At 41.6% G+C, this 12,335-nt stretch overlaps 1 protein-coding gene across 1 annotated transcript; it reads left to right on the forward strand.

Moving 5' to 3' along the window:
- Positions 1 to 4,534: 4,534 nt before the first annotated feature.
- LOC122609033 lies at positions 4,535 to 5,602 on the forward strand. Its single transcript, XM_043782093.1, has one exon. The coding sequence runs from the start codon at positions 4,535 to 4,537 to the stop codon at positions 5,600 to 5,602; it is 1,068 nt and encodes a 355-aa protein (XP_043638028.1).
- The last annotated feature ends 6,733 nt before the right edge of the window (positions 5,603 to 12,335 follow it).

A 12,335-nucleotide genomic window follows, 5' to 3' on the forward strand; every position in this document is an offset into this window, starting at 1 on the left:
CAATGTTGGAAACTGGCAATGTTGATTTGTTGCCTCCAGTTACTGAAAGCGAGAGTCAGAAGTTAGCAAGAGTGGGATACTTGGTCAAAGAAAGGAAGAAACAAATGAAGGTGAACCAATTCGAATCTAGGAGAAATCTTCCAGCCCCTCTTGTTGATATCACTGATGCTCAACTCCTTGGCTTGACACTTGTTGAATACAAAAAGATCAAAGAAGATCCAAGAATTGTCAATGCACTGAAGGAGATGCTTGAAGTAGAACTGGACAAACACTACCAGGATGATGAGGCTGAACTGGATGCAAAGTGTTTGAATGTGTCGGTGGAGAAGGCCAGAGAAATTAGGTCTGAAGGGATTCTCTAGAGGACTGAACAAGTAAAGAAGGCAGTCACCAAAGTGTTGAATCCACCCAAGTCCAAAGGAAGAAAACAAAAAGTCTTGCCAAGAGATGCAAATCTGAGGACTTGGGTAGAACCTTCTGAACCCACAACTGATGATATTCGAGCTGCTACACAAAAGCTAAGCACGAGCAAAATCAAACTGACAAATGAATCTGAAGCTCGCACATATTTGTCAGATGTACAGCGTCGAAGGCACAATAGAGGCAGGATTACTGATTTTAAGGTTTCGATCAAGCCTGGTGCCAAGCATTTCGTTGTTGAGGTACAATACTTTGGTGGGCCTATGAGGACAACTGAGAACCCGGATGTCCATCAGTATGGTCATTCCGAGCATGTAGAGATGTTGAGGTTGCTGGAAGGAAGGCAAAGGAAGAATAAGGTTGAAAAAGGCTGGGAGTACGTATTGCAAAATCTTATCAAGTTCAAAGAAAATGTTGAAGAAAGACTGGGACTTTGATCCTGAGGATACTCAGCCAATTTCATCAGTAACAAAGAGAAGGAAAACTGGCGAAGGGCCATCTGTTTAAGTTTTCCTTCTAACTATCTGCTTGTAATTGTGTATACTTTCTTGTAACTTATTTGTAAATGTTGTGTATATACAAGTTGCCAGATTGTAACTCACAAGTAAGATATCTGATAAGATCTACGAACAATTAAAACAAAATCCAAGACATTTGATGATCTATAAAAATGTCTTGGAAACTTAATAGGTTTTATCAAACTCAAGTATTTCAAACTTAAACTTGTATAGAAATAAGTTTGAAAATACTTGACAATATTTCAGGACAATTAGGGGGAATTTGTTAGGTCCAGTTTTAACTAAACTGGAGCTCTCCAGCGACATCTGGAAAGCATGGAGAATTTTCCGAAATATTAGAAGTCCAGTTGCATTGTACAGGCTTAGCAACTGATGACTTCCTCCAGTTGAGATCAGAAGACTAGAATCTGAAGACCTTCCAGTTGGAGTCAAAGACAACAAATGGAAGATAGAGATTGACAATGGCAGCGAAGCCCAGTTGACAATCTACCAGATTAATCAACTGGAGAATCCTCTAGTGTAAATGCTCTTACAAAGCTTTACACTGATTACGAGGAGGACCTTTTTACTCTACATCCTTTTAACCGGACAATGATATTGTCTTTGGATAAAGGTGCAAAGATGTAGAGTGGTTGAATAAAGTAACCTTTTGTTTTACTTTATTTAGCACACACAAAGGATTATTTTAACAATACTTTTGTGTGTTGTCAACCATATTTGTACGTCGAAGTTGAGATCCCCATGCTCAATCTTCGACTATAAATAGAGGTCCTTGCACAAGCATTTTTAACAACTTTGCAAATACATATATTCTGCAATATTGGTGAACTTGTGCAATATTCTCTCAATCGCAAAAAGGAACATTTCACAACTCTAAGTGTTTCGATTGTTTAGGAGAATTTCCAAGTTTAGATCAATTGTAATTCATGGGTTGTTAGGATATTTACATTCATGTATTATCTTGGTTCCGCAACAACCTTGTATTTTATTTAAACAAGTAATAAATAAAATACACTTGAAAATTACATATTGTCTCACCAGTTTATATACTCGTCATTTATATTATTGCAATGTATTAATTTTCATATTCTGTCACCTTAATACCTAATTCCAGTTAACCTGGTACACGATCAATCTAAACTGGTCACATCCAGATTAATTGATCGTGTTGCAAAGTTCACTCACCATCGACATAGAGGTGTCTTCAGCACCCATCTAGAAATAGTTGGGACTTATATGGTTGGTATATATATGTGTTGTTAGTTAAAACCTATGAACCCACTCCACTCTCGTAGTTGACAATTGTTCTTCATGCTTTTCAGGTTTAGAGCAGTAAGTTAGCTTCATGGACGGCCTCTTGGATGTTGTGTGTTTGTTATATGGTTGGACAAGTAACGCAAACATTTGATCTTTTGATGATGAATTTGGTTATGTAATGGATTTAGACGTCATCTTGAACTTGTAATTTTTTTGGATTTGAATGTCATTTGAAAACTTGTGTTGATGTTTTATATTTAAATCTTTTGTACCATGTCGTTCTGTGGCATCTTGTGTTTCCGCCTTAGTCGAGGTGTTACAGAAAAATGGTATCAAGAGCCAAGGTTATAGAGAATTTTTGCTATAACCTACGTATTTTCAAAACGAGTCGAATATTTCTTAAACAATTGAGTCGATCATAAAGTATTCTTGTTTTACTTATGCATAGCCTGGTCAACTATGCCTAACTAAAAATTTAATTTGGAATGATCGAAATGGTTGTCTAAGGAATATTCAAAATGAGTCTTTTGAAAATAAGCTTTAAAACGATTCTTGGTGCAAAAGACACATAACCAAATCCAATGTTTGCATTACTTATTAGAACCCTTAGTTAATACCCCCACTTGGCTAGTATTACTTTGTCTATTTAGATATAATACACAAGAACTATGCACAAGTTGAATTCTAGTCATTTCGTTGATTATAAATGATTATGCGAGTCGTGAGTGTCGAGTTGGTCGTTAGTAGTTTTGGTATACGTCGGTTGTGAATGGTCATGTCGTTGCGCGGTCGTCAAGCTTGTGAGTCGTTGGTCGAATGGGCTAGATGTTGTCGAATGGTTAAGGTCGTCTCGTGGTCCGTCAAGTCGTCTTGCTGTCCTTAAATGGTCAAGTTGGTCGTCAATGGTCGTCTAAGCGTCAAGTGGAGTCGTCATCCTATGTTTTATGTAACTTATGTAGGAAACGATATGTCACAAAGAAGCGGAGCATCAAGAACTCCCGGACATGCAGAAGACATTTATGCGTTTGTAGACATGGTCCGAGAAAGGCAAGAAAGGCAAGAAAGCGAGGAAACGGAGCCCACAATGGACTCCCAACAGCCCTCACGACAAGAGGAGGAGTCCGAACCAATGGAGGACCCGTCAAACGGTGATACTAGGAGCGTTGCCTCTAGCCAACGTGTTGCCTCTAGCCAACCCGTACGCCGCTCGCCCTCACCTCCACAATCACCACCAGCCCCTATAGCTCCTCCACCGCCGAGACAAAATACGGCTATGAATGTAAGTGATGGACGCTTCCCAACTCATGACCCATACTTCCATCCACGCCTCCCTCGCAATCATCCTTACCATTTTGGGCCAAGACTAGGAGAAAGCCCCCATCGCCCCGTTTATGGAATACCCCCTCCACCTCCCATGGGTATGACTCAGGAGGAAAGGGAACGAGTGTGGGATATAGCCGGTGGATTAAGGGATGCCCGAGTGAGGGTTCTACATCAAGAAGTCATGATGGAAAGAGCCTTGGGAGCAATGAGACGAATGGGAGAAGATACGGGCATGGCAATAGATGGAGTGCGCCGGATTTATGAGGTGATATTCATGATGGGATGTGTACTTGCAGCAGTGTGTTCCATTGTGGCAGTTCTTGTGCTTAGGAAATGACCCTAAGGATGTTTTATTCATAAACTTATTCAGTGGACAATTATTTGTACTTTGTTATGATTTCCTTGAACTTGTTTGTGGTTGTGTGACTATGATCACATGTTTGTTGGCTTATGGCAATTTTGTAAACTGATATTGGATCATTGGAATGAAAGCTTGATGCCTTTTTGCTATTATATGATGTGTTAATCTATATGTGTTATGGTTATACTTGTGGCAAAGTGAAAGTTACAGCATGAAATCAGTTCTGACCACTTTTGGTAGAACGGCCATATCTGGAGTTCTGTTTGGTGTTTTGACCTGATTCAAGTTGGAGGTGAAATTTAACTCATGGGGCTACATTTTATATTTTATGAGTTTTTCCCAATTCGTCCATTTTGAGCCACATCTTCGTGCTCCAAGTTCGTACACAGATTCTGGAAAAATCTGTCTAACAGCCCAAAATCAAGATTGTCATGTTTTAAGCTTACCCAACCATTTGTAATTCATAGTAATAAGTAGGTTGTGATTAAAGGAAGGAAAATGAATTTAGAAATATATGTATACCTATGCATACAAACGTGGCCTTGTTACACCAAGTAACTTAAATGAACACGTGTGAGATCGAAAGTTGTGAGTCGGGTCTATGCCATATAATCCTATATACAAATGACTAAACTATGTTCTCCTTTGTAGAGACATGGCACCACGAAGGACCGGCGAAGAAGCAAATGCTAAGGCTAGGCGCCAGGAGGAAGAGGCCCGAAAGAGGACCGAGCTAGCCGACCTCATTTCTCAACAAATCAACTCCGTTATGCCAGCCATTGCTACTCGAATTGCGGAGAGTGTGACCAACACCCTTAACACGTCCCGAAGACAAGATGGAGGAGGTAATGTGAATGATCGAAATGCTTACAAGACCTTCACTTCGTGCAATCCCAAGGAATTCTATGGGACGGAAGGTCTAGTTGGTTTGCTCACATGGTTCCAGAGCATGGAGGCCATCTTGAACATCATTGATTGTGCACCGGCCGACCGTGTCAAGTTTGCTGGTAGCAAGCTCCAAGGAAGGGCACTCGCTTGGTGGAACCTCCAAGTCACTACGAGGGGTCAAGCCGTGATGAATGCCTTGACTTGGGAGCAGCTCAAAGAGGAGATGAAGCGGGGATATTGTCCTAGGCCAGCCGTGCAAAAGTTGGAGATAGAATTCCGGAATCATGCTATGAAAGAAATTGAGTTGGAGACATATGCAATTCGTTTCCACGAGTTGTGTGTGCTAGTGCCTGACATGGTGAATACTGAGAACAAGAAGGTTGAGAGGTTTATTTATGGATTGGTATCGGAAGTAAGATTGATGGTTACGGCAACAAACCCCACTACACTTGAAGAAGCGATAAGTTTGTCAATAAGATTGGTTAATAACTTGGTTAGGACAGGGAAATACTCACGAGGCGAGTCAAGTTCAAGGCAAGGAGGAGGAAGCCGATTTGGTGATCGTAAGGGAAATGGGCTGGATAAGAGGCAAAAGATTGTAAGGAACTATGGTGTTGCCGAAGTTAACCCCAACCCGAACCGTGGGCAGCCTACAAAGTGCAATCGTTGTAGCTACAACCACCTTGGTGAGTGTAGGCGTTGCACGATTTGTAACCGATTGGGACACCTTGCTGCCACTTGCCGCAATGGGGCAAGAGTTGGAGGAAACCCAGGAGTATGTCATGAATGCGGAGGTACCGATCATTGGAGGAACACTTGCCCTAGGTTGGGATGAGCTCAAGGAGGTCGTGGAAACATGAACACTTGTAACACCCCGCTAAAGCGGAATATACGGGATGCACAGACAAGTACAAATGCACACAGTATAAGTTCACACAGCCATTAAGATTAATCAAGGATCAAGAGAACAAAGTCATTACAAATCATAATTAAGTCTAGATCAGAAGTACAAATGTTATTACAGAATATAACTGAATCAGAATAGTCAAACTCGTGGGACAGAACAATTGTCTCATCGAACAGAACTTGAACTGGAATAGCAATAAGGTCTTCGTAGCTCCAGGGCTTGTATGCACGAACCGTCACCAAAAGGATGAGCTTAGAACGGAAGACTCTTATGCTAAAGATCTAGTACCTAGCCTGAAAAGCATGTAAGTTCGAAGGTCAACTACGAAAGTAGTTGGTGAGATTCACATAAAGTACTTTATAAATATACATAAGTCTGATATGCACAAGGTCTAGTCAAAAGTCTGTATGCCTGTCAAAAGTACCTTGCTGTAATAACAGTAGATTAGAGTCCGTAATGTACTTAATATGTATGTCTATTATTACTGCTAATCCGCTTGGCCATAATGAGCTACGAAAATTCAGGGAACTCTTGTAATCAAAAAGTATATAAGTACGAACTAGGTCAAAACTGGTGACCAGAGCATGTGATCAGAACAGGTGATCAATAAGTCTAGGTGATATGCATTCTCCTGTCCTGAGGAGAATGAGGATGGGCCTACCCTAACAGCGCTGTCCATATACCTACGGTCCATTCCCAGAACTGGTGGGAGATGAATTGATAGCAGTAAGTCTTAGGCCTCATACATAAAATAAGTACATAACCGTATGTATTCAAGATCCTGCCCATTCAAGATCTAGAAAGCACATTAAGAAATAAGTATCATAACATAAACAGTCTGTCTGTACGTAAATAGTCTGTTTGAAAGTAGTCTGTCTGTACATAAATAGTCTGTCTGAAAATAGTCTGTCTGTACATAAATAGTCTGTCTGAAAATAGTTTGTCTGTACATAAATAGTCTGTCTGTCTCAAGATTTACGTAGTATAGTCAAAAGAATATATATATATATATATATATAAGTCTGTATATATATATATGTACAAATTAGTTTTCATGCTTTTCAGTCCCCGATAAAGAACTTTGGAAATGTACGAAAGGGGAAATAAGTGAACTCACAGTGATCTGGTACAAAATAGAGAACTAGTACAGTGAACAAGTACAAAGATAGATAAGTATATCTATCGAGATCCAATTACGCCTTGTCGAACTCCTATGCACATAATAACCATATAAAAGTACATATATTAGTCTAAGTGATTATTCAAATCACAAATGCCCTTGATGAACTGATGATTTGGTCCTTCGAACGTTTTGACTCCAAATAGTTTTTAACTGAACTTTACGTACAGGAACTGAACGAAAGTGAGCCTTAAGTTCGTTTGAATGAACGGAACGAATTTAGACCTTAAGTTCGTTTGACTGAACTGAACGAATTTAGACCTTAAGTTCGTTTGACTGAACTGAACGAATTTAAACCTTAAGTTCGTTTGACTGAACTCAGCGAATTTAAACCTTAAGTTCGTTTGACTGAACTGAGCGAACTTAAACCTTAAGTTCGTTAAGCTAATTTCGTTTTGAACAAGATAATTTCGTTTGATGTTGCAGGCATACGGACATAAGACTGAACTTAGCAAAATCACGAGTTTTGAAGATTAAGGCATGTTACGACCCAAATTTGATCACAAAACAGTTACTAGACACATTTAAACATAAACCCATCAATCTTTAACACGTTTTTGAAATCAAAATCGACCAAATCATCAAGAACACAAGTCTAAAAGTTTATTTTTAATTTCATCAAAAACATAAGATTTGTTGTTGTTACCTCAAAACCGATTACAGAAACACGTTTTGATGATTACAAGGAAGCTAATGATATCAATGATTTCACCCAAACCAACCAAAATCAGGAGATGAATTTAGTGTGTGTTTTAAGGTGTGGGGAGTGAGTGAAGAGAGGTAGGAGGTGATGAATAGTAAACTTTTAGGGTTTTACACTTTCTTTATATACCTTACCATAAAATGAAATTTCACAACTACAAGGACCATTTTGCAATTAATTTGAGCTGAGCTCTTTTATGAACCTTTAACATTTACGAACCGAACATATTATATTATTGAGCGTAATCACGAACTCGTCGTACAATATTAATATTTAGATCAATTTGAAGTTCATATAAGCTCATAATGAACATCTAAAGTACGTCTAGAACTCATATAAATTAAACTGTCTGGCCGATCCAGTGGCATATGCACGTTTCTAAGAACTTAAATAGAACATTTCTGGGACGGTTGTTACATTCTCCCCCACTTGGAAGATTTCGTCCTCGAAATTAAGAGTCTCGTCGGTCAAAAAGATGAGGGTACTTCTTCTTAATGAAGTCCTCGCGTTCCCAGGTGTCATTATACCCCTGTCTAGCACTCCAACGTACACGAACTAGAGGTACGCGGCTTTGTCTTGTCTGTTTAGCATCTTTGTCTACGATTTCGATAGGCTCTTCGGTGAACTCGAGCCCTTCGTCTATGCGAACATCCTTAACAGGAATGATGGTCGGGTCGTCAGCCATGCACTTCTTAAGATTGGATACGTGGAACGTGTCATGAACATTGCCGAGCTCTAACAGTAGTTCCAGCTTGTACGCTACTGGTCCTACACGTTTAATGATCTTATATGGTCCTATGTACCGAGGCGCCAACTTGCCTCTCTTGCCGAACCGGGCAGTACCTTTCCATGGGGAAACTTTCAAAAGAACTTTGTCGCCCGCCTCGAACTCAAGAGGCTTACGGCGTTTGTCTGCATAGGATTTTTGTCTGTCTTGAGCTGCCTTAAGCTTTTCTTTGATAACAGCTATCTTGTCTATGGTGGTCTGTACAACTGGAAGCCTCATCCAACTCCTTTCACCGGCGTCTAGCCAACACAGTGGTGACCGGCATTTGCGACCATATAAGGCCTCGAACGGTGCACACTGAATACTCGTATGGTAGCTGTTATTGTACGAGAACTCGATCAACGGGAGATGTTTATCCCAACTCCCTCTAAATTCTAATGCACAAGAACGGAGCATGTCTTCCAGAGTCTGAATAGTGCGTTCGCTTTGCCCGTCTGATTGTGGGTGATAAGCGGTGCTCAGATTAAGTCTAGTACCTAACGCTTCTTGAAGTGACTGCCAAAAGTCGGACGTGAAGCGCGGATCGCGGTCAGATACAATTGATAAAGGAACACCGTACTTAGTTACGATATCGTCTATATAGATCTCAGCAAGTCTCTCCAGTGAGTAGTCATCCCGAATAGGAAGGAAACGGGCTGATTTCGTCAGTCTGTCTACAATAACCCAAATGGAGTTATGGTTGTTCTTTGTACGGGGCAGTTTCATAATGAAGTCCATAGTAATGTCTTCCCATTTCCACACCGGGATTTCCAATTGCTTCAACAATCCAGAAGGTTTCTGATGTTCGATCTTGACTTTAGAACATGTCAGACATCTGCTGACGTACTCAAAGATCTCTCTCTTCATCCCAGGCCATCAATAGTCTAGCTTCAAGTTCTTGTACATTTTGTCTGCGCCTGGATGAATCGAGTATTTAGAACGATGAGCTTCCTGCATGATGATCTCTCGAACACCATCAGCTGCAGGGATCCAAACTCGGTTCTTGAACTTTCTAACTCCATTATCATCGACTTCGAATTCCTGAGCGATGGGTCCTAACCGCTCAGCATTTATACTGTCTTTCGATCTCAAGCCGAACTCTTGGCCTTTGATCACTAGTTGCCTCAAGTCTGTACGATCTGTCTCCTCAATGGACAAGATTTTGACTCGTTCTTTTCTGCTCAGCGCGTCGGCTACTACATTCGCCTTTCCGGGATGGTACTTGATTTCACAGTCATAATCATTCAGCAATTCCATCCAACGCCTCTGTCTCATGTTCAACTCTTTCTGGTTGAATACATGCTGCAAGCTCTTGTGATCGGTAAAGATAGTACACTTGGTTCCGTATAAGTAATGCCTCCAAATCTTCAAAGCGAACACAACTGCTCCAAGTTCTAGGTCGTGGGTGGTATAGTTCTTTTCGTGCACTTTGAGTTGTCTGGATGCATAGGCGATCACCTTGTTTCTTTGCATAAGTACACAACCTAGACCTTGATGTGAAGCGTCACAGTACACCACAAAGTCTTCAGTGCCATCTAGTAAAGCTAGGACAGGTGCTTTACACAGTTTGTCTTTTATGGTTTGGAATGCTTGTTCTTGCTGATCACCCCAAATGAAGTCTCGAGTCTTTTGCGTCAATTGTGTCAAGGGTAGTGCGATCTTAGAAAAGTTTTCGATGAAACGACGATAATAACCAGCTAATCCGAGGAAACTATGAACTTCAGTGGGAGCTATCGGGGCCTCCCACTCGCCTTGTTCGTTCACAACGTGACCGAGGAACTGTACTTGGCGAAGCCAAAACTCGCACTTAGAGAACTTAGCGTACAGTTGTTCCTCGCGAAGGAGTTGAAGAATAGATCGAAGATGTTGTTCATGGTCGGTCTTGTTCCGAGAGTACACCAGTATGTCGTCTATGAACACTATAACGAACTTGTCTAAGAACGGACGACAGACACGGTTCATTAAGTCCATAAAGATCGCTGGAGCATTAGTTAGACCAAATGGCATCACGAGGAACTCGTAATAACCATATCGAGTACGAAAAGCCGTCTTTGGGACATCACCATCTTGAACACGAATCTGGTGATACCCTGAACGTAGGTCGATCTTAGAAAAGTACAAGGCACCTTGCAATTGATCAAATAGATCGTCTATGCGAGGTAAAGGATACCGGTTCTTGATGGTTAGTTTGTTCAGCTCTCGGTAGTCTATGCACATTCTCATTGAGCCATCTTTCTTTTTAATGAACAAGATCGGTGCACCCCAAGGGGATGAACTGGGACGGATAAAGCCTTTGCTCAAGAGTTCTTGTAATTGACTGGACAGTTCTTGCATTTCAGGAGGAGCTAGACGATACAGTGCTTTAGCGACAGGTGCTGCACCGGGAACAAGATCAATATTGAACTCGACTTGTCTCACAGGTGGTACACCTGGTAGGTCGTCAGGAAAGACATCTGGAAAGTCCCGTACAATGGGGATGTCTTGAACTTTAATCTCTTTAGCACTTTTGTCGATGACATGAGCTAAATACACGAGATGGTCTTTCTTGTCTAAATACTTGCGGAACTTCATGGTTGAGACGATCTTTAGCTCGTTCGTGGACTTATTGCCTTGTACTATCAAGATCTCGCTGTTCTGGAGTGGTATATGAACTGTTTTCTCATGGCAACAAATAGTCGCGTGGTGTTTGGATAGCCAGTCCATTCCCACGATAATATCAAAGCTACTAAGTTCAACAGGAATTAAGTCAATCGTAAAAGTCTTGTCTACTAGAACCAAGGGACAATCAAGGGCAATCTCATTAGTGTCGTACTGTTGGCCATTAGCGTACTCTACTACATACTTATCATTTAGTCTGCCAGTTTTCATGTCAGTCTTAGCTTTAAAGTCTAATGCAACAAAGCTACGTTCAGCACCGGAGTCAAATAGTGCTGAAGCGTAATGATCGTTCAGAAGATAAGTACCTGTCACAACCCGTGGGTTCTGACGAGCTTCCTCAGCGTTCAGAGCGAAAACTCGAGCGTTAGCAGGGCCCTGTCGGTTTTGCTGGTGCTGGCGGTTCTGGTTCTGCTGTCTTGGTCCGCGTGGATGAGCATCACGCTAAACATGGGCGTTCTGAATCTGATTCTGATTTCTTTGAACTGGTGCAGGAGGTGGTAGAGGAAGTCTGTCATTCCTCATCTGAGGATTTATGTTCATTGGCGGAGGATTAGCTCTGATCATGTTTGTCGACACAACACTGCAGTACCTAGCCAAGTGCCCAATGCCTTGGCACTTGTAACAAGTGGGGCAAGCACCAGTGTGGTGAAGCTGGCACTGGGAGCACTTAGGAGCAGTTCCGGAATACCTAGGTGGCTCAGGTACAGTTGTCACTGCGTAATTCTTCAAAATCTTCCCCTTCTTACTTGGGGGCTCAACTTTCTTCTCAACAACCTCTTCAGCCTTTCTCTTTCCCTTCTCAACACTTTCCAACACATCCCCGGATCTGATGATGTCCTTGGTCAAAGTCTTAGCCAATACAGTGGCTCTGGACATAGTCTTAGGACCTTTGCTAGTGAGAGCACGACGAACTTCCGGGATCAAACCCCAGATAAAGCGGTCAATCTTCTTCTCCTCAGTAGATGCTAGGTGTGGTACAAGTCTGGCAAGCTCGTTGAACCTCAAGATATACTTCTCAATCTCCATTCCCTTCATCTTCAAGTCCCAAAACTCCTGCTCTAACTCTTGCAACGCATCCTTGGTGCAGAACTCAGCCCTCATCATCTTCTGGAGTTCTTCCCAAGTGTGAGCATATGCAGTCTTTCTGCCATCAGTAGAAACAACGCCAGTCCACCACGACCTGGCAGCACCATCGAACTGACTAGTAGCATGCTCAACCATCTTCTCCTCTGCAGTCTCAGTGTGATATAAAGCCTCCTCCATGTTCTCAAACCACATCAACAACTCCGAAGCTCCCTTTTCTCCGGTATAAACTGGGGGTTTGCACTGAGTGAAGGTTCTGAATGAACAACCT

This window comes from Erigeron canadensis, chromosome 7 (genome assembly GCF_010389155.1).
Source record: "Erigeron canadensis isolate Cc75 chromosome 7, C_canadensis_v1, whole genome shotgun sequence".
In the NCBI taxonomy this organism is placed as follows: Eukaryota; Viridiplantae; Streptophyta; class Magnoliopsida; order Asterales; family Asteraceae; genus Erigeron; species Erigeron canadensis.